Below are 26,754 nucleotides of genomic sequence, written 5' to 3'. Positions count from 1 at the left end.
ATAAGTGCTCAGGGTACAATATTATATTTTATTTTATGTATTATACTAAATATTAAAACTTACCTTTAAATGGCAATATTATAAATCTTAATAATAAACAATAATGTAACTATAATATTATAATCTCTATAACAATAGAAATATTTATATAAAAAAAAAATAAAATAAAAATTGTAAAAAATGTTGTACGACAATATACATACATACATACATGGTATTATATATTTTTTATATATGTACGAGTATATATAATACAATGTATATTAATTATATTTGACGGAAACAGTTGTACAAACATTTCAACTTATTAAGTTATTGTTTATCATTAGAGAATAAAATGCGTTATAAACTCAGTCCTTTGGCAAGCAATTTCAAATTTGTATCAACACGAATAACATCTAAACGTTACACTCTTAAAAGTATACTATTATTATATCGTATTATGAATATTTTATATCAAGTGATTTTACGAGGATGGCCGACGCACACGTATCTCGTTTGTTGAATTCGTTTTGTTCGACGGGTTTTGGCTTATTTTTGTTATTGAGTTTTTACCGACGCAAATTAAAAAAAGAACCTGTAGATACGACCTTAAAACGTAGTTTACCGACCGCAAACGAAGATACAGAAACTGAGAAAATTCGTTATCTTTGAATACTCGATATCTCGACGAAACTCGATATGACTATTGACGTGTAATTTTTATGGCGGTCTTTATGTATGGTATCTAATACGTTTGCGTGACTACCCTCGAAAAGTCGCCTATAGCGGAAAGTTAATTCGAAAAATCGACCTATATTGTTGTAGGTAGTTAAGTATACGAATAAAATCATTTCTGACAGAGGAATCGAGAATCGGATTATATTTTCGATGTACTAAACGTAGGTAATATTCGTTTTTGTTTTGAACTATATAATATATATATTCTAATAATATACTAAATGTGTAGGTGTGTGTGTAGGTGTATCGACGTTAGTTGTACAGTGCAATAATTGTGTTTAGTGTTCGGAAAACGCGACCGGTACGTTGTCGTCGTCGTCGCCGACATCGTCTTCGGCGCCGCCGTACGATACCGGAGTGTTTTCTCTCCTCTGCACGGTGTGTTGTTGTTGTTGTTGTTGTTGTTGTTGTTGAATCGGCAACGGGGGCAATTGGAACTGTTGTGGTTGTGCCCTCTGTTGTGGCACAAACTGTTGTTGCTGTTGCTGTTGCGGTTGTTGAACGGTTCTAGCCGCGGGTGGCTGGAACTGAGCCCGTTGTTGCTGTTGGAACTGTTGTTGTTGCGGCAACTGCTGCTGTTGCTGTTGTTGCGTGGCGGCGGGCAACTGTTGTTGTTGCGGCTGTTGCTGTTGCTGCTGGAACTGCTGTCTCTGCTGCGGCTGACCGCCCTGTCGCTGATGAAGTTGTTGCGGTTGCTGTTGCTGCTGTTGCTGGCTTCGCTGTTGCTGCGGTGCCGGGGCGGCGGTGGCCTTAGCTTGTTGCGGCACGTTCTCTTCGCCGTCGTCCTCGTTGGACGGCAAGTCGTCCGGTGACGGGGCCGGTGTGGTCGGCACTTCGCAATCTTCGGTGGGCGGCACGACGCACCTCAGCGTGCGCCTGTCGAACACCAACATGGCCGGACACCTCTGCAGCCTCGGGTAACCTCCCTGGCACTGCCAATACCTGTTGCACGACTTGCCCAGTGGCACGTTTCCGTTGGCGTCTTCGTTGCAGAGAGCTGAAACGCAAAACGACTCTTAACGTAACGCACATCGTAATAATTTATAATGACATATGTAGTAGGTACACGACTTGTGTAAACAAATGGCAAAAACTGTTCGATCCACGTGCAAATAAAATGTAGGGACTACCGGCCGAATTCGGTGGAAAGGGCGAGCGAGAAAAAGTACTAGTAAAAGTGAAAACCGAAATACTGGAAGACCCTGTTGTTCGATGATAGCGTTCGTATTATTAGGAAAAATTAATCGTAAAATCGCTCTCTTATTGTTTTTGACCAAACGATTAATATTATGTTATTATTATCATCATCTCAAAATTGTAAACAAAACCATTCATACTCGCTGCATTGTGCTATTTTCATTCTATTCCGTTAGACTCGATAATTTTATTTTAAGTGGGTACACCGCGAAGTAGAAAAAAACATTTTCAGCCATGATTATATTAGGTATATAACGGCTATAACTATATAGTTGATAAGTTACAGACAGTCCCGACTCCCGAGTCTGTTATTAGAAAAGAAATTTTTTTTTTCGGGGTTGATTAATTTTTGACTCGGCCGAATTAGTATATGGTTTGAATCTAGGGTCGAAATAGTATGCACCACAGCCCGCAGTACAAGTCTTACGGGAGGATTTTAATTCTTTTAGTTTTTGCGTTTTAATCTTATTTCTATAGACCGTTCGGGATCGCATAGCTTCAATAATACGACACATCCAATCGTGCAAAATACAACATAATCGTATATCTACGCGCATATAAGAGATAATTTACATGCCGATCAAGTCAAAGCGTGCAGTGAGTTAGTTATATAATCTGATAAATAAATTTGGGTCGAGTCGAATGGTATGAGCGGACGAGTGTGACAAGTGTTGCTTGTACATATGCTGCAAAACTTCGATTTATCGACAAATAAAACGGGATTTCTCTTTCAAATGGCATTCGATAATAAATTAACAACGAAATAATGATGACAATCTACCTTAGATATAAGTGCGCGCATCGTGTGTTTACTAAAAAAAAAAGTCGAATTCGATGATCGTGATGTAATGTATGATTATTATATGACTCGCGTGGACAATAAAAAATATTATAATATTATGTTGACATGAATCTCTGGTTTGTTTTGTCCGTGAACGACTATCTCCTAGTCGCAGGCGAATTTTCTGAATAAAAACAACAATGAAAAAAGTCTGTAAACTGACATATTATGTAAAAAAAGTATGCCTAATGCCCATACATACAAGATCAGTCAGCGGTATTATTTGTTAGGTTCTCCACAAGACGTCAATCGGTGAAACTGCGCGTCAAAACGTAACAATAAAAATACGATATTAAAAAATATTATAGTTCCGCCATAAAGTCCGAGTGTGTGGACCCACCGCGAGTGTGCGATACACAGTAGATACGCACATAACGTATTATATCATCCGGTCGAGGCGAATTGTATTTTTCCGGCTATTTTCGGTCGCGAATTATTATGTAATTTGCCGGTCGAACGTTTCAACGAGTAGTAATTATTATGATAATAGTGTTATATTATGTAGACGCACGGTCGTCAATCGAGTTTTGCAGCCTGCGCCAGACCCGTAAAGAACACGATCTACCGTCGCGGTATACGCCTCGCACGATTATATCATCGATGACGACAAAATCACCGTGTAAAGGTGAAAGCTCTCTCCAAACGCGGTAGGCACGACGTATATTGAATATTGATACGCCATAAAATGCCGTGGAATGTAGAGTCGGATTCACGCAGCCACTTTGTCATGTCGTATCGTGTCGTGTCCAAAAGCTAAGCCGGGCCCGTCTGCCTCGACTTTGGAAATTGTTCAGAAACCCGTGGATAGTGAAACGATACCATCATGATTACAACGATCAATCAGAATATAATACGATAAAAGCCACACGATACGACAAACAACGTATAGCTGCATGAATTCTGCTAAACGAGACCGTGCGTGACCAGTCCGGTATACCGTATACGGTATCCGACAGCGATCGTCACACCATTTACCGAACAATATTACGTATTGTCAAATGCGTATGAATGAGCAAATTTAACAGTAGGTGCCTATGTTTACAGTGTAAATATATAGCTTTAGTATATTATATAATTTTATCACTGACGAGTACTTACGGTGTTTCTGGCATCCATCGACGTTTTCGGGCCAGTCGCAAGAGTGAGTTTTCTCGTTGTACAACAATCCGCCGATGCACAGCTGCTCGGTGGCGGTGCTGTTCCAGCAAGTCCAGTATCGCGTGCAAGACGTCTCATGACCGAATATTCCGTACAGCCAATCGCAGTGTTCTCGGGCTATCGGACCGTCTGTGGAACGCAAAACGTACGGTTATAATAATATTTATGACTACTATCACACCTATTGTGCATATATTCCCTTGTGTGTCAAATATGGGGAAAAATCTTACATCCGCGATCCACCTCTACAAATTGTGTACAAACAACTGACCCACAAACACAACAACATCCTCAAACCAAAAATGTCAGCACTGCCACAATAATTCAACTTCACCACCAATTCTAAATAATATGTTAAAAGCTCGAAAAAACTACGTTAATATGTAAATGTAACACGGGATCACCAATCATTCAAATCTTATGTTACTCATATATAGACAACAATGAAATCTCATTCATAAGCGCATTATAATTCGGTGCCGTTTACAGGGTATCAATGTTTACGTAGTCTTATCGACATTTGTTGGCACACTCATTAATGATTCTTTATTTGTAGAAGATGTATAGTATATGAATATTTTGTCGACATGAAGAAGTCATTTTTTTGTTTGTATAATTCTATATTCTACTTATAGTAATTTTAATTTTTTGTCAAATATCTCGTTGTTTGAAATCAATAAACTTATATTTTGAAAATTTTAAAAACCACTTTTTATGTACTTACGTCTTATCAAAACAATATTAAAACAACAAAATTAGTTACAATGCAACTTACAAGTTCCATTTGTACGCTGTAGGTACACCACAACAAATTTATTTTGAAAAGGTACAATAACCAAACGTCAATAAAAGTTATTTCTTCTTGGAATTGTTTTATTAATTTGTAATAAAATTGGTACAAGCGTCTATTAATTTATTATTTAACTGCGTATGTTGTCATTGTATTATTGTATTAAGTAAGTACAATATACAGTATACACATTGCAGATAATATACTTTAAATATGTAAGCCAAATGTCAGTCAAAACTCCAAATACTTTATTCGTAATGACTTAGCATATTATTACACCTGCAAGTATAAATATTATACTAGATAGCCGAATTTAACTGATATTGTATGTGTCATACATAACTATCGTGTGTTTTAAACAAACAAAAACCACTGACTTGTACACAAATATTGATTAACACGGAAGTCCAATACACGACACCGTATCACAAGTTAGCTAACCTGCAGCTATTATTTATAAGTCTATGGGCGAGATATATGATAATAATTATCTTCGTAAGTCGTGGATGGCGAGTTACCGGCACTCGGAAGGAGAATTGGGTGAGCTGACTTAGTTCGTTTTAGCAATAATAATAATAATAACAATATAGTACGATATACACGACGCCGCCGTGCGCGCGTGTTGCATGACGATTATAATATTAAATTGTAACGCAAGTTTATTATTATTATTGTAAATACTATATTATATTATTATAATATTATTGACGTGGATATTGTGGGTTTCGTGCGACTATCGCCTGCCTCCCCGGGTGGACGTCTGACCGCCTCGGGCGTCAGCGGTATACTTTCACCTTCGCGCAACAACGGACTTGCCGTATAGCACGTAGCACGGTCAACATGCATAAGTATAATAATAACATTACCATTATATCGCATTCGTGCTGCACCTATGGAGAGGTCCGTTGGCTTGGATATCGCCGGAGGAATATATACGAATATATAATATGTAATAGAACGCGCGTGACGACCCGGGAAATGATGGGATTGTTATATGTATATTATTAGATGGGAAGGGTTCATTGCTTACATTATAATCTATAATATTAAGTAATAACACGAGGCTATCGCGCGAAGTGCCCGCGTATGGGTAAACGAACTTCGGTGAAAAAACGTGCAAACTCTGATTTCGATTCGTTACTCTGAAATTTAAAGATTTACCTTCCGTGCAACAGTGTCCCGTTGGTACTACTATGTCCTTTTTTATGCAACTACTCAAATCATTGTGAATTTCAAAAAAGACTAACCAAATCTTATAGTTTTGATGATCGTCGAAAAAAATTGCTACCTCGTTTAACCGCGATTGGATTATTATTATTATTATTATTGTTAAATGCGCATAACGTTTGAAATGGACTTGGTATTTATTATTCTATTGAATCGCATATAACACCGAAAACCACACATTATACATACTCTGTCTCTAAACTCACCAACACACCGTAAAATATCTTAACTTTAAAATATAAACCGTCAACTGTTTCATGACTTGCGACTTATACACTGCAGGCTAACATATTATGTTACACAGAATATAATATTTATTATTTTATTATTTTTAAGGGCTGTCTTACTGGCTTGAGTTTTGCCCTCGCAGTAGTCCGCCCTCCACGGGTAGTCGCATCCCTCGGTGACGCCCCTGTTTTTGCCCGCATAAACCAGACCGTTCGGACAGTCGTACAGTTCAGGCTGACCGTCCACGCATTCCCAGTAACGATCGCAGTAAGCCGCATCGGCTACTACCTTGTTTTTGGCTTTGCACGGGTCTTCCTGTACGTTGGACGACTTGAGTTGTGTCTGACAGGAGCCTGAAAACGAAACACGGATTTAAATACAATAATACGGAGGTACTACTCGTGCATTATAATAATTAATATTTTTACTATATACTATAATAATTATTTCCCTGTATGTATCTACATTTTTTATTACGCTTATAAAAAAAATCGATGAATATCAATTACACACCGATTGCCGGTAAAACACCAGTTCGTTCTAGTCGATATTCGATGAAAAAAAATAATAACGTAACAATAACCGGTAACAGATCGATTCGGTTAACCGGTTTCCTAAAACCGTACGGGTATTCTAATTTTTAACCTGGTGTCGTCACCAACGGCCGATGCGCAAGATTCGCCGAACTTTGTTCGATCGATCAGCTCGTGTATCATTGCTTCTTGCATAATATTTATATAATATCATCACGAAAAAAACTTAACGACGACTGCAGTCGTATATATTATAAACGTGTTTGCCGAATTTACGAAATCGGAAATATTCGTCTATGCTGAAACTATTGTGGTATGATGACATTCGATTTCGAGTCCTACGCCGTTTTGAACGAAATATACGTAAAGCGATTTCTTACGATGCCATTACAATGATGTATAACAATATTAATAGTGGACGTAAAAATTCCAAAGACGTTTACTATCACGTAAAACGTCAGAACGGGAATATTTATGACATCGTGTTATCTTAACGTAAAACAATGATGACATTAATATTATGTAATGTTATATAAAAGTTAATTTAAATTTCAATTGTTTCAAATACACCGTAGCTATGACGAACAATGCGTGTTCGAAAAACGGCTGTGACTTTTGAACAAAAACACCAACCTGTGCGTTTTTGTGGTTTAAAATGTTGATAACCGTCATCGTTTCGTCTGTTTCGATGCGGTACTTTTCGAATGACAGTCACAGAACGATCGTAACACATATACAGTGAAGATGCAACAGGGTAGAAGACGATAAGGTTTTTTGTTATTTTTTTTCGTCAACCCGAAACGACATCAATGAATGTACGAGTTACGCAATCCACTCGCGCGTGACCTTTATACACCGCGGCCGATTACATTCCAGCGGCAGCATATAAGCGCAACTCTAAGGATCGGCTCAAGTCGTAGTACACACACACACACACAAAGATATATAATACATAATGTACGCTTCGGATCCCACGGTGAAAGCAGTAACGACGACGACAACGGCGAGATAACCATACGCGTCGTGATCGGCTTATTTTTTCGTTTTTAAGAAGAAATGACCGGGTTACGTCACCCGAGCCTAACCTTGCTGTCGTGCATAATATCAATACATCATCATATCATATATTTCACTCATCGGACGTTATTATAAAGATACACACTGCAGGCGGTTATACCTTATGTACCTCCACAGCATTATACTGTGACCTGCGTACGTATGTAATGCGCGCGCAATGGTTATAATTATTATTACGACTATTATATATTTTATTTATGTATAAGTATATTATATTAACGGCATATACGCACATATAATGCACCTTTTTAATTTTTAGAAAGCGGTGGCGGCGAGGCGGTCTAAGACTTAAGTGCACGGTATACTTGGGAGACGTCTACGACTCCGCCGCCGGGTCACACACACAGGCGCGTATCCTATGAAGCCGTTGAACTTTCGCACAATATATGTATACCGTCTGCCCCGAACGGTCGACTTGACGTACACAATGGCTCTATACATTGTGTTATGAGATTTATATTGTACACGCGCGTTAGATAATAATGTTTTACGATACGTAAGTCGCCGCATACATGTATATTATAAACACCGAATAGAAAGCTGCCGCTGCACGCGAACACAATGACGCGAGGGCGAAGGAGGGCGTGTCGTGCGTCGTTTTTTATTTATAGTCTCTTTTTGTCACCGACGTCGACGCGCTAATTATTATTGTTATTATTGTCACTGCCGCCTCCGCCTCCGGTCGGTAATTATTTTAACAATAACGTTTTATTATTATTACGATCTTATATTGGTTCTCCTCTAACATCGTATCGCCATACATAATATATATATTTAGGTATCGTCATTACCGTAGTCTCGCAGTTATATTAGTTATTACGACGATCGACGTTGTCGTAATCATTGTTGTTGCTATGGAATTATAAATCGACGTATTATTATTATTATTATTATTATCATTATTACTAGAAAAAGCGGAGAATCTCCAGCACACATAGCTTCGGAACAATAATCGCTAACAAAAGACGGACACAGAGAAATTGAAAGAACTCGAAATAATTTCGACCGCGGCGCGTAACAAATCGTCTTAAATACATATTATATTGCCGAGTACAGCGGGACAACAATACCTCTACCGCCTCCACACGAGCACGCGTCTAAATCGTCTTCTTCCAGTCGAGGTCGTCGCTGTGACGCTGAATGATAATAATAAGTTAAGATGTATTACGTATATAGATTATATACTTTATACAGCAACGTGACGATCACGTTTAAATTGTGTAAACACACAACGACGATAATATCTGCACAAACGTGATCGTTTCGTAAAAATCACTCAGATTCACCACCCACGCGTTTGGATATACAGATAACGGCGATGTATAATTTCTTTGTGATTCTTGTGTTGTCCGAAATACTGATTATAAGGTCTCTACCGCCGTTGAACGGAAGAAAATTTAAAGCGCATGAAACTTTCACCTTATAGCTCGTTTCCGTCGACCAGCCCGAAATCATAACTGATGCTTACACTCGTTACATGGTTTACTGCACTCGCACGCGATCACGCAAATCACTCTGTTCTTAATACACTACGAGACAATGCGGCATAATCGACGTATTTATAATCGCGTGTGATGCGCCCCGAAGACGTCTCTAAACGTTTATATGGCTCAAAAGCCGAGTAAATATAATTTCCGTTTCTCAAGAGTAATACCAAGTATAATATAAAAATATTTATTTAATATAAAGGTATTTAGGTATGCAATTGCGGAGAAAACTTGACCATCTCAGTTACGCAGCGACCGTAAACACGGGTAGAAAACATAGAAAACGACTGCAGAGACTTTCCTCTTGCTACGATAAACAATAGTCGAGATGACGACCGATATTATGTACAAACTAGCATTGACTGTAGTTTAGACTTAAAAGTGGTGTATACTCTCTTTTCTCGGTCCATGATGGTATATTAAAAAATTGCACTTTTGAGTTAGCAGTCGACTACACTTTCATTAACCGGAAAAATTGTTTTCACTTTGACGGCGATCGAGTCATTATTAAACGCAGAGTGCGGTGTTTCTGTGTTTTCCATCAACACTTGGCTGGTTTTATTGTTATTTTTTCATCTTATTCACTTGCAAAACGTATTGGCGTGATATTTAGTTATAATAAATTCATATTTGATGAGCGGGTGGTATGGACGAAGGAGAACAATACGCAGTGAAACAACCTGTATTACCCTGTAATTATATGATGATACAAGGGAGTTTTTTTCAATCGCCTTTAGATTTGGTTTCCAAGGTTGTAAACGAATTAATAATAACGATAACAATGTACATGATGCGCCTAATTTATACTGTACACTGTATTCGCGTATAATAATAAAGATAGAAATCGTGCGCAGTCTGCGGGTGCGAAAATTATAAAAGGTCGAGGCCGATGCGGTCAGTCGTCTCGCGTTTATAATTGTGTTTTCATTATTATTTGCACAATAATACACATCATATTATTATTCAAAATCATAACTTTGCTTAGCATGATGTGTGTGTGTGTGTGTGTGTGTGTGACTATCTATATTAATTTGCACACAGACCCGTGTGAACACATCTCGGTAATAAAATATAATACATTCATATTATTATATCTATATGTAAGTATCAAGTTTGTGTGCAGGGATAATATTATTTCCACAAAGAGAATACGCATAAATAGGTACTATATTATAATACACGAATACATTATATATTATTTACTACAGTTGTCTGCAATGAGGACGATATGAAAATCGAATAGAAAGAATACCAAATAATAAAACGCATTCACGACAAGCGTGCGAAAAAAGTGCCGAGTGCGTTATTAAAAAAATAAAACAAACCGGATTGTTTACGTCTTCGCAATCGATTATTTTACAATCACACGCAAATTTAAATGGGTTCCGCAATTCGACGGCCAATGTAATGTAACAACGACGATGTGATGATAATAATGGTATATTGTCAAGAGTAATTTACCAAACATGCTAATCCCATTTTTTGTTATTCAATACCTATTTCACTTATGCAAAATACCTGATTTTTGGATTTTTTAAATACGCCTACTATATATTTATAGACCTTATTTTCTTAAAATTATTTGTTCTACACTTAAAAAGTGTTCTGTGGAGATTCAAACTTTTGTTTTTAAAATAAGAATCTCCCTTTCTACTGTAAATTATTTAGTGGATAATTTTTCTGAAAGTTTTAAGGTATCAAGATCAAAATTTTAATGAGAGTTTTTAAGTTATTTAACTTTATATACTAATGGTCAAAGATAGGTTATATTTTAGAAAGTAATATAGATTTATAATAATAGGAATAAATAATTTACAGTAAAAAGGGGGACTTCTAATTTGAAAAACAGAAGTTTATACAGCTACTATGGATATCTCTTAAGTAGAAACAATAAATCTCAATGATTTAAAAATATGTTTGTTAAGTATATTTACATATTTCTGCAAACATCATAATTTGAATAAATTTATTATTATATGAAAAAATATGGGATTGTGAATGCTTTGTGAATCACCCTGTATAATATTGGAATATCACGATGATATTATGTCGATGATGTGCTTTCAGACCGTTTAGACGACGACGCCTTCGCTGTGAATATAACGATAATAATATTACAATCATTACAATTGTATTCAGTGCAGGTATTATTAAAATACGTATATACGTATACTGTTAGCCCGTATACTACCTATATATAAGCCATTTATTTACATTGTACATTGGCCATTATAAATTTTGTTAAAAAACGTCACGTTGTCGCAGCTAATGATGCTAAACTCGTGGAGGTGTACAGGTGTACTCAGGAATTGATCCACTGTTAGATATAATTCACACCATTTTGAGTTTAAGAAAAAAATTTGATCGTAAAATTGATTTGGACGACAATAAATATGCGTAAACAGATACATTTGGAGTGAGTATATGAACTAATAGTTCATGATGTATACGGCATAATATTGTACCTACACAATAATAATTTATATACCTCCTATGTAACTACAACTGCAGAAATTCTATCAAAACAAACTATAGCAGATTTCTAACATCGACGACGTCTAATCTATAAACGAAATATAATGCGTATATATATATAAATAGTCTGACACGTGACATGTATCCAATATAAGATAAACATAATAATATTATTATATTGTGTTCGCTCGATGCTGAATACACCGCATTCCTGCAAGATCTAGGAAATCATTGGTTTTTATTAAAAACATGACGTAAAAATGTGTTGTGCAGGAACGATTTTACGAAACCAGTCGAAAGTGAAAGTTTGCATCTTTGACAGAACGTTGTCAGATACGAAAATATGTCCTTAATGTTATTTAAATGAAAAATGTATAAATAATAATAATATATCTATTATATTCCACCCGACTAATAATGCACTATGTAGCGGCGTTTGTTTTATAATAACTACGAGCTAAACTATAGTAGTATACTAGTATGCATGATATGTTTTGATTTTCATTTTAAAAAAAGAATATTATATTTTATTATTTTTTAAATCTGTACTTGGTAATATATTATTTAATACCATTATTTTTTTTTATTTAGTATCTTATTATTTATTGAAAGAGAGAATCCGGAATACTTATATAATATCATCTGTTTTATTTTAATATATTCTTAGTATGAGTATGAACCTCATGTGACGTCTATCGAAAATTCATTTTAAATTAGAATACATTTATTTAAGTTTATTAGTTCCGCCTCTTCGTTTTCGGCTTTTAAAAAATTACTCAATTGCTACGTTCATTGCAGTCGGTAAATAATGAAGTTGAGAACTATATCCTTATGTAAAATAAAAATACGTCCATATCAATTGTTAACGTAAAAATGTATATAGATCTATCAACATAATATAGTAGGTACCGATATTGTAAATCCGTCACATCATTATAAAGCGTAACTATGTTACATATTATTATTGTATAGAATTACACGAGTATTTTTAAATTGACAACATACAAAACTTATCACTTATAAATTTAATTTAAATAACAACGATTTTAATTTTTATACCGGTTTCAATTTTTTCGTACGTTCACATCAGCAAACGATTAACCATATAATATTATATTAAGTACCTCAAATAATATTTTCCTTAACCTAGACGACGTCGTAAAAAAATAAAGCTCCCGATCCTATACATACACAAATCATTTACAGTGTGCATTTGTCATAAATGAAATTTATTAGACTTTCTTTAGTCGGTGAATATATCTTTATTAAAAATGTTCACCATAATTTCCGTATTATTTCTAATCCAAAATAAAATAAAAATGTATTAAATACCTATTAAGATCTTTTAATGGGAAATTAAGTAGTTTGTTTGAATGTTTGCCAATAACATTTTCTTTAACATTTTGAAATACAAATTTATCTTGAACAGTAAATAACTACACTTCTAACTTGATTTTTCCAAATTCATTAACAATAAAAGATAAAAAAAAAAAATTAAAATTAACAATCATTCTAATCCAAAATAATTGTTGTTCTTCTGTTAATAATCCAAAAAAAAAACTTTCATAAAAAATATTAATATTAATTATTCTTTGTTAATAAAAGTATCAATAACTAATCGAGATTTTTTTTATTACAAGGTCAAATAACTACAAGTACTACTATCGGGTTTAAAACTAGAAACTATAGAGTAACAAAAGAATCAGTTTGATATATAAATTTAAATTCTAAAAGAAACTTATTTATTCGATACATTATTTTACTTAATACTCGATACATGGCTTGTGGTTTTTTTTTAACATAAAAATTATTTTAATTTTTTCGTTAGAAGTTATAAAACCATGATGAATATGCTTAGGATCAGTGGTGTTTGAAGATTTACTAACGTCCCAGGTAAACGTAAAAAACGCCTTTTTACCAATTAAAAATTTGATATTTTGATACTTTTTTTAACCTTTAATTTAACTAATTTTTTTTTTAGGAATACAATTGTCAATTAACATTTATCTGACACTGTATTTCCAGTGTAAATTTCAAATTTCAAAAAATTTGCTTTTCTTGCTTTAACTGCTGGTTTATTCATCAATAATAAATTTCGTTTTGAAGGTAGAATAAATAAGAACTTTAGAAGCACAATTATGCGCCTCTTTACAATTTGCACCCTTGACATAAGCACAATTCGCTATATTCTTACTATGCCACTACCTAGGAAGTAGGATGTATCAAGAACTTGCACAAAAATATATAACTAAACATTTAAGTCTAAAAATTACTGACTATATAGTAAATAATATCAATGAGAAATTTTATTTACTGTTTTATACGGCAAACGCTATATATTATAAAGTGTTTGTCAGTAGTATTTCGATTTCGAGAAATGTATTAAAGTCTCCTGCAATACGCAAAATACGCAATTTCAGTTACGAATGCACACTGTAAATTATTTCTTTATAAACTACAACACGAGATATTATTACACGAATAACCAACTTATATCCGAAAAGCAATTGTATGCATTTAATAAGTATAAATTATAATATTTATGCGATACAGTACGGAATACTCAAAGGGTTATTTCAACCATACTACATGATAAATATAAAATTAGAACTATATAATTTATACGTAAATCACCACGACTTACTGTTAATCTATAATATAATAATGCATACGTGTATAAAAGTAATAATAAAATTGTTCACTTACATTGTTGAACCAGGTAAGTGGTGAGAACCACCCAAAGACATGTGTTGCGCTTCATCGTTGTCGCGGAAATAATAATGAGCAGTAACTGACGGCGCAAGAAGGCGGTCGTGTTCGACGACGATGGACAGTCGCGTCGGACAGCAGAGGAGGACAAACGCGACGATGGAGAGGAAAAACGAAATATAATAAAGCTGAAGACACCACCGCCACGAACGATAGGGAGAGAGATGAAAGTGAGAGAGACCTTGCGTTTATATATACACATATAAATATATATATACATAAATACATAAATACAATATACATACATAATACCATACGTATATGCGTATACAGGTGGTTCGCACAACACCGGATCAATCCCACGGCCCATCTCTCGTGAATTTATTATACATTTATGTATATTTTACAGTGTACGAATTACTACACTACATAATAATAGTTGTAGTATACATGTATATTACGTGTTACGCATCGCATTATTACGTGTGTGATGTTGTTAAATCATTTTTTTCAGATTTTAATGAACGTATTTTGGTACTTACCACACTATTCCATAAAGATTTCAAAAACCAATAGGTCTGCAATTCATGAAAAGAGGTTTTCGGGTTATCTAAAAACACCATCCATTTCTGAAGTCTTGGTGAGTCATTTTTTCGTCTCCACTTGATAAGGTCAAAATGGTGGCGTGTATTATACACATAGTATGAATCGTACATTCTGTCCAAAAACCAAAAAATAATAATGCCTTTATGAATAAAAAAAGAGTTAACTATTTTTTATGATAATAATAATACTTAAGCTTACAATAATGACAATAATATTATGTATGATTATTGTTCAAATTATATAGAGACTAGAAAGTAATTCTCGATACAGGAAATTCTTTACGAAGCAGCTGGATCATTTACAAATCATTTGCAATTATTAAAATTTTGATAAAATGTTCTTATTTTTCCCCTATTATTTTAAAAGTTCACTACTAGAAAAAATATCTTCAGACACGACATTAAATGAAAAAACACAAATAATTGTAAAATCAATACATTCTTCGTTTCTCTCAATATCTGAAGTACTAATATAATGATATGAAGTACAGAGTATAGAACCCTCTTTACAACGTAGATATTTCACCGTAAAATAACTGAAGATACCTAATAATATTTACTAGCTATTCCCATTCACTGCGTTACCCGTAAAAAATGCATCCGTGCTAAATTTGATTGCCTAATGTTAACATTTAGCGTAAAGCGAGTGGATAAACAATATTTTTAGTTTTCTAATTTTATCTCACAGCTACACAACAGGTTAGGTTACAACCTTATAACTATGCCATAACACAATTTAGTTTTACGTCGTATGATGTATTGATGTCTCACTTTTCAAGTGTTTCAACAGTTCTTGAAGTAGAAGCTCTGATCCGGTAGGTTACCCGGTTTGTGTCTCACTCTTTGAATATTCCATTAGATCTAAATATCTAATAATGATTAACAGCTGCTGTAAGTGTCTGGCTAATTCTTGATCTTTTTGGTGGCATTGTAAATAATTTTCAATATTTAATTTTTGTTGATAGACGTCATAATATACAACTACATAATATACCACTAACCTCTAGGCAGTAGTTAACCTAATCTAACTAAGTTACCCAACTATACGTGGTTAAGCTTAAAATAATATTCATTCTCACATGATCATGATTATGGCCCAAACCTGCATATAAGTACCTAACCATATTATACTACATTTTACCATAACACAGATTACGGGTCTTGCATTTGCTACAAGCAACGCGCACTGGATAACATAATTCATTTATATCTATATAATGAAAATCACCTAAAGCCCGTTTCATCTCTGTTGGTGACGAGCGTCGTCATAACTCGAGCGAAGACCACCGATATGCTTTAAGTCCAAAGATTATTTACAACTTTGTATTTTGTGTTTAGATATATTATTGCTATTTATTATTATCATAATCATAATATGATGTGCACCATAATATAATATATTTAAGTTCATATTTTATTTTATTGTCTTTCTGATATTATATTATATTGTTACTATAACTTTTTCTGTATTGTAGTATTTGTTAATTTTATTTATCATAATGTAGTTTTTCTTATTATTATATAATTTAAATTGTTAACCGTATTAATTCAATATAAAATTCATGGGTATTATATTATATATTAAAATATTATGATCTATAGAGATAATAATAATAATGCTATTCGTGTACAACTGTACAAGAATGTCAGAAGTTCTATTATTTTCGTATATTTTACAACGAAACATTTCATCATAAAACGTGATAATAATAACTTCAATTTAAGTTGAAATTTTTTTTTTAAAAAACCTAGACGTATTTCTTTGCAACCCTGAACTTACGTACATGAGTCATGAATATTATATTATGATATACGAAAGTATAAGTGTTCCTAATAATCTATAAACAATGTATTATAATAATATAGAATTATTGTATTCAATAGATTTATGAACTATTGTTGCAAGTAGAAGATTTATAAACTAACTCCAGACCTGATAATATTATAAACTTTGATCGGCCAATAACTTTCTCGATTACTTAAGTAGATAAGCGTATTAGTCGGACACGCAGATGATCTTTTTCCTTGCCCCGCAGGCCTTATGAAAGTGTGACCTTAGAACTTACAATTTATAATACTCTAAATCAACTACACAATGTAATATTGTAAACATTTTAGACATAATAACTTGTCTACAACTAAGACAGCTAAGGTTAACACAAGAGCTATATTATGGACTATGGTACTATAATGTTTATTGATATCAATGATAAACTCACTAACATAATAATATTTTCGTTGTCCTATGTTTATATTGAATTTGTACCTTTAATGTGGTATAGAATATCGTCAAATGTCCACAACTTATTATTTATATTATAAATAATTAATACACCTATAAGAGCGACAATCAAAATGTATACTATTACTATACAATTTGTAATACCTACAATAATTATTTTAAAAAATTTATAGGTAGTGTATATACGAGACCAACTGTAACAAGCTTACATTGCGTTAACATAATATCACACGATTCACACGGTGGATCCATCATTTCGTATTACTACACATTAGTATATTATAATGTAAAATACGATGTAATATTACGTTATTTTTACGAATTAATTATCTCTAACCTAAAATATGTTTGAGGGTTGAGTGGTCATATATTTTATATTTACCTATATACATATCTACCTATACAATAATTTTAGAAATTAAACACAATATTTAAGTGCATGGAATATAATAAAAATGAGCTAAATTTAAATAACGCATTATACGTTAAACAAACTATATTTCCTCTCGAAAAATACAACTTTCTATATTATTTCCGAACAAATATGTATTTTTATGACGAACAATGTACAATTATCGCTCGAACGATTTAAAATAATACGATTACACGTACAACTGAAGTACTGAGAATGCGAAGAAAGTAGACAAATTATGATAATTAAAATAATATCACGGCGTTATTAGCGTATTGTTGTTAAAAAAGACATACCGCACTTATTATCGTTCGCTCGAATTATAAGTAAAAATAAAATTTAAAAAAAAAACCATTAAAACAACTATAACATAATAATTGCGTCGTGTAAGCTATTATGTTTTAAGATACTAAAATATACATGATACAATATATATATTCAATATAATCGTTGTAATAAGTATTTTATAATACTATCGTATTATAGTACCGTTTTGATCTATCATCGAATGTCCGTTCCAACAGACGCACGAATATAGAACTCTGTTTATTAACAATATAATCGTCATGATATTATCACTTATCTAATAAGACTATAAGAGTCTTAAAAATGATGCACACAACTAATAAAATAAATGTCAAAAATCACGCGGAGGAATCGATAATTTCTCACCACAGCCGCTCACTCATTACAACAAACTCCTCAGTGATATTAGTATACCATACATATAATGAAATCTCAACAACTTCGTTCAAAACTGACGTTTTACATTTTGCAAAATTGTATTTTTGATTTTTTTTTTTTTCCCCGTAAATAATAATCGTGTATTATTTTGATTAAACACTGATCATCAATAGTCAAAAGACTTTCGTGCGTTTGCTAATTTTTCCAGTTTTATTTTTCGGTCAAATGTAAATAATGTAATATTCAAAACGCATCTTACGCTAGATAAACACGAAATTCGAGTTTCATAATCACGCTGAGAATAAAATAGTTTTAGCGAATATAATATGTCTATGAAAACATTATTTTAAGGTCATAGTTTTGATTTCTTTTTCTAAAAAATTATGCTCACCCGTGAGAAATGACGTATTAAACAACAATAAATAATTTATTCTGAATTTGTAATATTTAAGAAATACCTCTAACTTATTGTTGGATGTATGCAGTGAAAATCCCCCGCCTTTCAACAAATGGATCATTTAAAGTGCTTTTTCAAAATAATTTAACCATATTTTCTGTAAAATAGTCAAAACGATAACAGTAAAAAAAAAAATTATTTAATTCAATATATTTTTTTTTTTTTTTTTGTATGCGCACTAGTGTAATATATTTGATATGAATGAAAGTCCTTAATATTTTTTCTGGTTTTAACTCACTACATGCATTTATTATATATTACGATTATGAGTTATATATTATACATACTTACATAAGTACATTATACTACAAACTGAAATTATAAAAAGGAAATGACAAAAATTGTTGTGTCAACAAATTGACCAATGCTAAATAAGCAATTTAACCATAATATAATATTTTGTGTCTGAAATAAATTTCGAAATACAATTAGCTATAAAATAAATAATAATATAAACATAATTTAGAACACATTAGCCAAGAAAAAATGCGTCTTTTTATTAATGGCCATTCGCGTGTATAACGAGAATAGGTACATAAATTTTAAAATATGTGTCCAAATATTTATCTCTACCGCGGACTACAGGTGGTATAAACAATGACCTTAAGATGTTATTAATTACTATAAAATAGATAGACGAATATTTTTTGCATTTTTGTAGTATAGGATCGATTTATTTTTCGGTATGCGTCACACTACGCAGACTGTAGACAAAAAACTATTAAAACATCATTATAAACACAATATTGTATATGCATTATACAAACATATTATAACACTCATATATTACTATAATATTTATATATAGTATTATATATATATATATTATACTCACTTACCACTAGCTATTGAAATATTTTCTTTGAAACTACATGTATCTATATTATATATATTTACCTACAATGGTTATAGACTATAGTCATCATTGTCTGTCATATTCGTGTCCAAAAAAATATATAATATAAAACAACTAATGACGGCCCGTTCGGGAAGTAACTATAATATTATGTATTGTGATAAAAGTTAATTTTTTTCCATCGACTTCCGTGCATGGTTTTATATAATTCACTAACACTATTCCTATTGGCTAAAATAACATTAGGTGTCTAAATGTATTAGGCAAGCTAGAATAGGATTCTGTAGGGGTCGTGACCCCTACAGTTTTTTGGTGACGATGGTGATTTATAAACGAAGGAGAAGGCAAATCCTAGATAATTAAATACAGTAGTGTGTATTACTATTTTTTACTCACTCAACGTATATCACGAATATTTCACTATTTCAGTAATTTATACAGACCATTATATACATTATACATGTATCTATATTTCTATCTCCGTCTTTTATTAAGCATTTTAACTTTATACCTCGACATTATAAAGCAGTAAAAGAACCTATATCGAAAATATCATATAGCTTTTTTTTTAATTTGTTTGTAAAAATGTAATAAAAAATGTGTGAATTGGTAAAAATACTTAATAATTCAATACCAAGTTCCTTATATAAGTTGTTTCTTTACCAATTAAAAATATTAATATTTTAATTATAGAAATTTAAATTTTATTTTTACCAACTGTTTGTATTATTATTTTACAGTGTACATAGTATAATTTTCAAAATAGTTTAATTCTTTTTGAGCTACTTGCCTACTTATAACCATTTGAAATTTATATTTTTTTCTTCTATTAAAACATTTTCTTGTAATTATATTAAAATTATAAAATTACATAAGCATGATTTTTTGTATACATTTGAATTTCAAATTTTTATAAAATTTGTCATAATAACGAAATTTTACCTACTACAAGTATTTAATTGTAAAAAATGCATAAAATTCTTAATATATTTAAGAATTCTAATTCAACATAATATCCATTACATTGACCCACCTAACACCTAATGTACCCACTAGCCTATTTTTATGTTTTATTACTTATAATAAAAGTAATAGTATGATAAAATAAATAAAATAGAATGATGATTTTAATGAGACTTTTAATTATTATGTGTACCTACCCGAAGATTGAGATATTATATAGCAAGTTCTAAAATCTTATATTTGACGTTCGTCATTGGCTTTACGTATGCGAAATCCTTTAAAAATCGAGCCGTTACACGTATTAAGTTAAAGAAATAGAAATAATTCCAAACTTGCGAATATTCTTGATCTTTAGATTATGACATTACGCTATGTATTAATATATTACATGCACATTATTTTCATGTCATGACGTATAATACAACATTATAATCGCCATCTGTTGACCATTTTATTAACGCAAGCGCTAATTGAACCCAATATGAATCGCAGTTTCGTAATATTATTATATTATGTTCGTTTACGCGTAGCTCTTCCTATGTAGGTAGCCTCATGAGCTCATAACATTTCGTACCTTCTATGCACAATTACATTACCTATAGATAGTATAACTGCATATTATTATATTATATATTACAAGCTCGTTTGGCATTTTTTTCCTATACACTCGTATCGTCGGTGATGTCGTTTCCGTTCGCTCGAGGCCAACAGAACGAGTTCGCGATTACGCAATAAATCTAATATACGCATTATGTGCAGGCGTATCGCTTATAAACATTTGTGTATTGGGAATTTGAAACGAAAGAAAGCGAGATTTTAAACGACTCGACCCATCGACTATTCGTTAATGTAATGGTCACACCTTATTTAGTAAATTACAATAATATATTATCATGTAATTATTAAATTTGTTCTCGTATATATTATATTATGATATATTATTTAGGTAACTTGCGCCTTACTATTTCGATTTCCGAAAGAAGTTAGACATTATGTTTTCGTTGTATACAACGGACCAACGGGGTCTTTATTATAAATTGCATTGTTTTTCAATAGTTTTCATGTTTCTTGTTTTTCGAATAATAATTAGCTAATGTCTTAAATACTACTTAAAAGTAGATGTATAGCACTTATTGCTTACCAGTATTTTTTTTTACGTAAAAAATTGTCCTAAATTATACATAAAGTTATTCTTCGGTCAAAAGAAAAAAGCGTAGTCAAGTGGGTACCGCTCTGCTGTACAATTGATCACTATTATTTATGTTTTAAATTTCAATCCAATAATGATAGGTATCATTGTACACGATAAACGATTCTGATTGGAGAGAATTTTTCAGCCTAAGATAGGTATATTTTCCAGTGGGTAATGAAAAAAATGGTTTATGTTTCAATAACTTGAATACCCCAAAATGTAAGTTCTTTTATAAGTATTATGAGCCAAACTTATAAAAAATCTTGTATTCACTTTTCAACTCTTAGCTACTTATAAAATTTTTTTTCTTTAATTTCATCTACAAAATAATTTGTAAATATTTATGATTTTGGCGAATTGTTGTCAATATTTAAACTTTAAATGCTAATAAAAAAAAAATTGTGCTCCTTATATTCTTATAATTTTTGAATCACTATAATACTAACTTATGAGGAATTCTATATTAAATTTTCAAGTATTTTGACTCAGCAAAAAAAATGTTATCGATATTTATAAATAATAAACTAAACAATAGTGAAATGCCTATAAATATCATTAGTTAAAATAAGCAAAATATTTTAAAAATTAAATCATGTAAAAAAATGCCAACCTAAATAACTGGTAAAATTTTCAAATATCTATCTAACCATTTATACTTTTTGAATAATAGCAAATATTAAAAAATCATTTGAGGGTAAATTGTTATCGTTACGCGATTTGGTAAAAATTCAATATTCAAATGCTAATAACTTCTTTTCCTTTAACGAGGCTTCAAGTTTTCTCTATAGCTATTTGAAGGAAAACGTAGTGTTGAATTTTTTAACTTTAGAAATAAATACAAAAAAATTTAATGAATTTGCAACTACATAATTACTTTCAAATTTTCGCTATTTTGACATATTTCGTAAAAATTTGAACTTTAAATGCTTATAAAAAAAATTGAGTCTAACTATTTTTGGTTTTTTTTAACTACAATAAGAACAACTTATTTAAAGAAATCTTGTATTAAATTTTCAAGTTTTTTGGGCACCTAAAATTTTTGACAAATTGAAATCTATTTTCAAGTCTTGTTCTATAATAATGTACAATTCAACTATACTATGGTATGTTGGCCAAAATGTACAAAATGCACACACAATGACTTCATGATAGTGGTACAGCGTGTATGAAAGTTATATGTGATATGTCATGATGGGTGAACATTGAACAGTGCACGTTTACTAATAATTTTTTTCTACGTACTCAACCTCACTACAAACCATTATACTATACTCCCTTCATATTGCCTATATTGAACTCCTTTATAAAAACAAACCGTTTGCAATTCATTTACAGATCGGAAATACAGTATGAATATGGTCAGTGCTTTAAAAAAATTCATCGTGTTAATATGATCTACGGTATTTATTAACACATGTTATACATCATTGCATCAAAATCGAGTAATTTCTACCTGTGCACGTGAATAATATTATAATTACCGATAGTTATATCCTACTTGTATTGTTGTTCATTCATCGACATTATGACAATAGTGTACTTTTAGTAGCCTAAGTACATCACCGTTTGAATAGTTTGATTTTTGATCAGAAAATGTTGAGATTTAAATGTACCTATAGAAAAAAATGATAATGATTAAGAAATAAACATAATACGTTTTAATAAAATCAGACTACATATATAAATTTATATTTTTCCATAAAAATATAATTTTCATTAACAAAGCTAACATTTAATAATAATATATATACGAGTATATCATAGTTTTTTACTAGCATTTATGTATACAAAATGTTTTAACTTTATTCAACTACTTGAATTAATTGAAAATCAGTTTTTATTATTTTAAATCTCATAAAATTTAATATTTAATTTATCACACCAGGATATAGTGGGAGTTGATTATAGAAATTAAAGATTAGTGTTCCATTTAGACCACCAATATAGAAAGGAAAAAAACGATGGATATATAAAGACGATAGTTAATCAAAAAGAATGAGCTTTAAGTTAGAAAAATGGCTTCTAAGCTCTATTTTTGACCCAATGATACGATAAGAAAAAGAGTTTCATAATAACTTACAGCAGTGGAGGAAAAATAATTGCTACTATGTCTATTTTAAAGGTTAAGCGATGTTTTGCTAACTTACTGCCGTTTACAAAATATTATCAATGTTTGTCAGTATATAGTTTTTAAACAATAGATTTACATTTAAAAATTATCCTTTTCAAGTACTCATTATACATTATACATTAAATAACATAAATTAAAACCATGATAATAATATATGTACATAATATGTATAACGTTTCAATTTTCAAAGGAATTATAATTTACATATTCACATATTATAATTTTATACATTATCATATAAAATATTTTAATACATAGTGATTCGTCAGCATGCACACACCCAATTTTTACTTTAATTATGCATTTATTTAAATTCTTTTTGAATTTTAAATAATATATACGAAAATCATTATACTTTTAATTAGATTTAATGTCATTTGAGAATTATAAGTACTATGGTATATTGTTATAATAACAATAAATAACTTCTTTTTTCAAATGATATTTACAATTTTGTTAATTAGAAGATTTTTTGAAAATTTTGATACATCTAAAACGAAATTCCTATGAGTTACTGTAGATTCTTAGTTATTAAACTTTATTTACAATGATAAAGATATCCATGATAATAGATTTATTAAAATAAATGAGAACTAGAATTATTTTTGACAAACACACAAAAGACACAAATCATTGTAAAATCAATGTATTCATTGCTTCACTCAGAATCTCAAATGTTAAACGAGTATATTGTAATGCAACATTGTCAATAGTCAATAATCATTATGTTTATGTATTAGATTTTAAGCGGATCGATGAATATAATGATTTTACCTCATATCACACTGCAAATCAAATTTTAAGAAGAAGTAATTTATTTTAAACATAACTTCTTACATGTATTTAAACTATATGTTTATTATTTATAGATAAATAGCCCTGCCGACTTAAAATAGATACTGCTCATATAATATGTTATGTAGGTATACACACAATAGACAGATACTCCATACGTGTAATAAGCTACGACCCAATTGGACATAGTCGAATATGAATAATAATAATGAAATTATGTTTCAGAGAACAACTAAAGTGAGGCCAAATGAATTTTACCACGGGGATCCCCTCGGGAAATTTTCTCACCCCTCTCACGCTCTGAAGACAAAATATGTACGTAGTTACGCCACCAAATAATTAGTTAATGGAATTGTTGATGCAATGAACTCTCAAATATCCTAGGAATTGTGATGATGGTCTGAGGCCTGACCCCGAAGGCAGTTGAGTATAGACGGTACCCGTGTGCATATAACAAATAATGTATAGGTATGTTTAATATCAGTCGTACTACGGTTGTGAAAAAAAAATAATTAAAATAGTCCAATAAATTAAAATTGTTATTGTAAGTATGAAAATAAATTATCGAAAATACGTTGACTAACGTAAGGTCTTCGTGGCGACCATATATATTTATAACTATTCACCCACTGCAGCTACCTATATCTAACGACTAACTGTCCATAACAGCTGTAGGCTGTAAAATGTAAGAATAATCGTGACTAAATAACACATATGTGATTAAATCCGTACCCGTTTATGTTATTAAAATTGTATAAGTAATATTGTTTAGGTATAACTTATAAGTATAACTAAAGAAACTTTATAATTTTATACAACACTATATAATAGTCCAAATAACTGAACTACAGTTATGATTTTATGAGTAGACCTAATAGCGCTCTGCGACCAATCGGTAATCGCGCCATGTATAGATCTAAAGCTTATGTATTCAAGAGAAAAGGACGAGTATATATATATAATATATATACTTATATATATATGTGATATAAAATGGAATAAATTTAACACATAACTGTATATTAATGTAAACCGGTGAATATATTTATTAAATTCATCAGAATATGTTAACTATTAATTTTTTATTATAAAACTTTTTTACCACACTAGAACACTGGTCACTGGGAGCAAAATGGTGAACATTACTGAAATTTATTTTTAGGATAGAGCCGTAGGACTCTATTGTAGACTAGCTTACAATGAGTTACTATATTAAAAATAAAATATACATAAATTATGAACAAATATTATTAGTTAATTATAACCACTGCACTGTGCACAAGTATTTGAAGTGTTTATTGTGTCTATTAATTATTTATCGCATAAAATAAATAGAGGCTATTGGAATGGCTTTTACGATTGAACAACGAAAATGATTAAGGGCAGTGTGGTAACAAAGGTATTATTTTAGAGCAATTGCTCCTCAAACATTTTTAGGGCTAAGTGGTTCTTCCTTCCCCAAAATACCTAGATATATCATAGAAATTTATTTTGTAAACAAATGTGTCTTATTTGTGTAACTTACAGCATACAAATTTGCGATGACGCGATCACACATTTCGGGCGTCCAGTTCCTCCATCACTCTCCTAATTTTTTGTTTAAGTTGCGTGAGATCACGGGATTTTGAGTGTAGTCCATAAAAAAAGTCGTACGGGGCATTTCCATGGGTAATCTTTCCATAGTTACTCAGACTACAAACGCCTCCCAAACAATCGAAAACAAAAACAAATCATACTGAACGAAAGTTCGGGTATTTTGAAATGAGTAAATTTGTGGAGACAGTGGTACCAACCCAAAAATAAAAATGTCGCACTTTTTTTTTAAAAAAATGTCCCTTCTTGGATACCCGACGGCCAACATAATAGTTATAATAATTATGGCGTGGATCTCTTTGCCTATTAGTCGGAGGTTTATAATCGTTCGAAAATTTTAAAATCGATAAAAAATTCAGGAGACATGTTTCTGTATGTACCT

The 26,754-nt window shown here is 31.5% G+C and overlaps 1 protein-coding gene and 1 long non-coding RNA gene across 2 annotated transcripts; both read right to left on the bottom strand.

Moving 5' to 3' along the window:
- Nucleotides 1-567: 567 nt before the first annotated feature.
- LOC114131301 (involucrin-like) lies at nt 568-14,641 on the bottom strand. Its single transcript, XM_027996483.2, has 4 exons — nt 14,440-14,641; nt 6,281-6,514; nt 3,857-4,045; nt 568-1,717 (listed from the first exon to the last, which is right to left on the bottom strand). The coding sequence occupies exons 1-4, from the start codon at nt 14,492-14,494 to the stop codon at nt 999-1,001; spliced, it is 1,197 nt and encodes a 398-aa protein (XP_027852284.2). The 5' UTR covers nt 14,495-14,641; the 3' UTR covers nt 568-998.
- A 379-nt stretch (nt 14,642-15,020) lies between these two features.
- Nucleotides 15,021-26,519, bottom strand: LOC126549732 (uncharacterized). The gene is made up of 3 exons (XR_007603845.1): nt 26,305-26,519; nt 23,335-23,466; nt 15,021-15,159 (listed from the first exon to the last, which is right to left on the bottom strand). It is a non-coding gene; the product is annotated as an uncharacterized LOC126549732 (long non-coding RNA).
- Between the last annotated feature and the right edge of the window lie 235 nt (nt 26,520-26,754).

The sequence above is a fragment of the Aphis gossypii genome, chromosome 2 (genome assembly GCF_020184175.1).
Source record: "Aphis gossypii isolate Hap1 chromosome 2, ASM2018417v2, whole genome shotgun sequence".
NCBI lineage: Eukaryota > Metazoa > Arthropoda > Insecta > Hemiptera > Aphididae > Aphis > Aphis gossypii.
Note: the sequence above shows the minus strand (reverse complement) of the source record. Positions and strands in the feature narration are given on the sequence as shown.

Bases quoted from the DNA above. Each gene is read 5' to 3' on its own strand.
- LOC114131301 (XM_027996483.2), bottom strand. From the start codon at position 14,494: ATGAAGCGCAACACATGTCTTTGGGTGGTTCTCACCACTTACCTGGTT. The intron at 6,515-14,439 runs GTAAGTGAACAA...TTTCGTTTTCAG, and splicing joins CACTTACCTGGTTCAACAAT to GCTCCTGTCAGACACAACTC. The intron at 1,718-3,856 runs GTAAGTACTCGT...TTTGCGTTTCAG, and splicing joins CGATGGATGCCAGAAACACC to CTCTCTGCAACGAAGACGCC.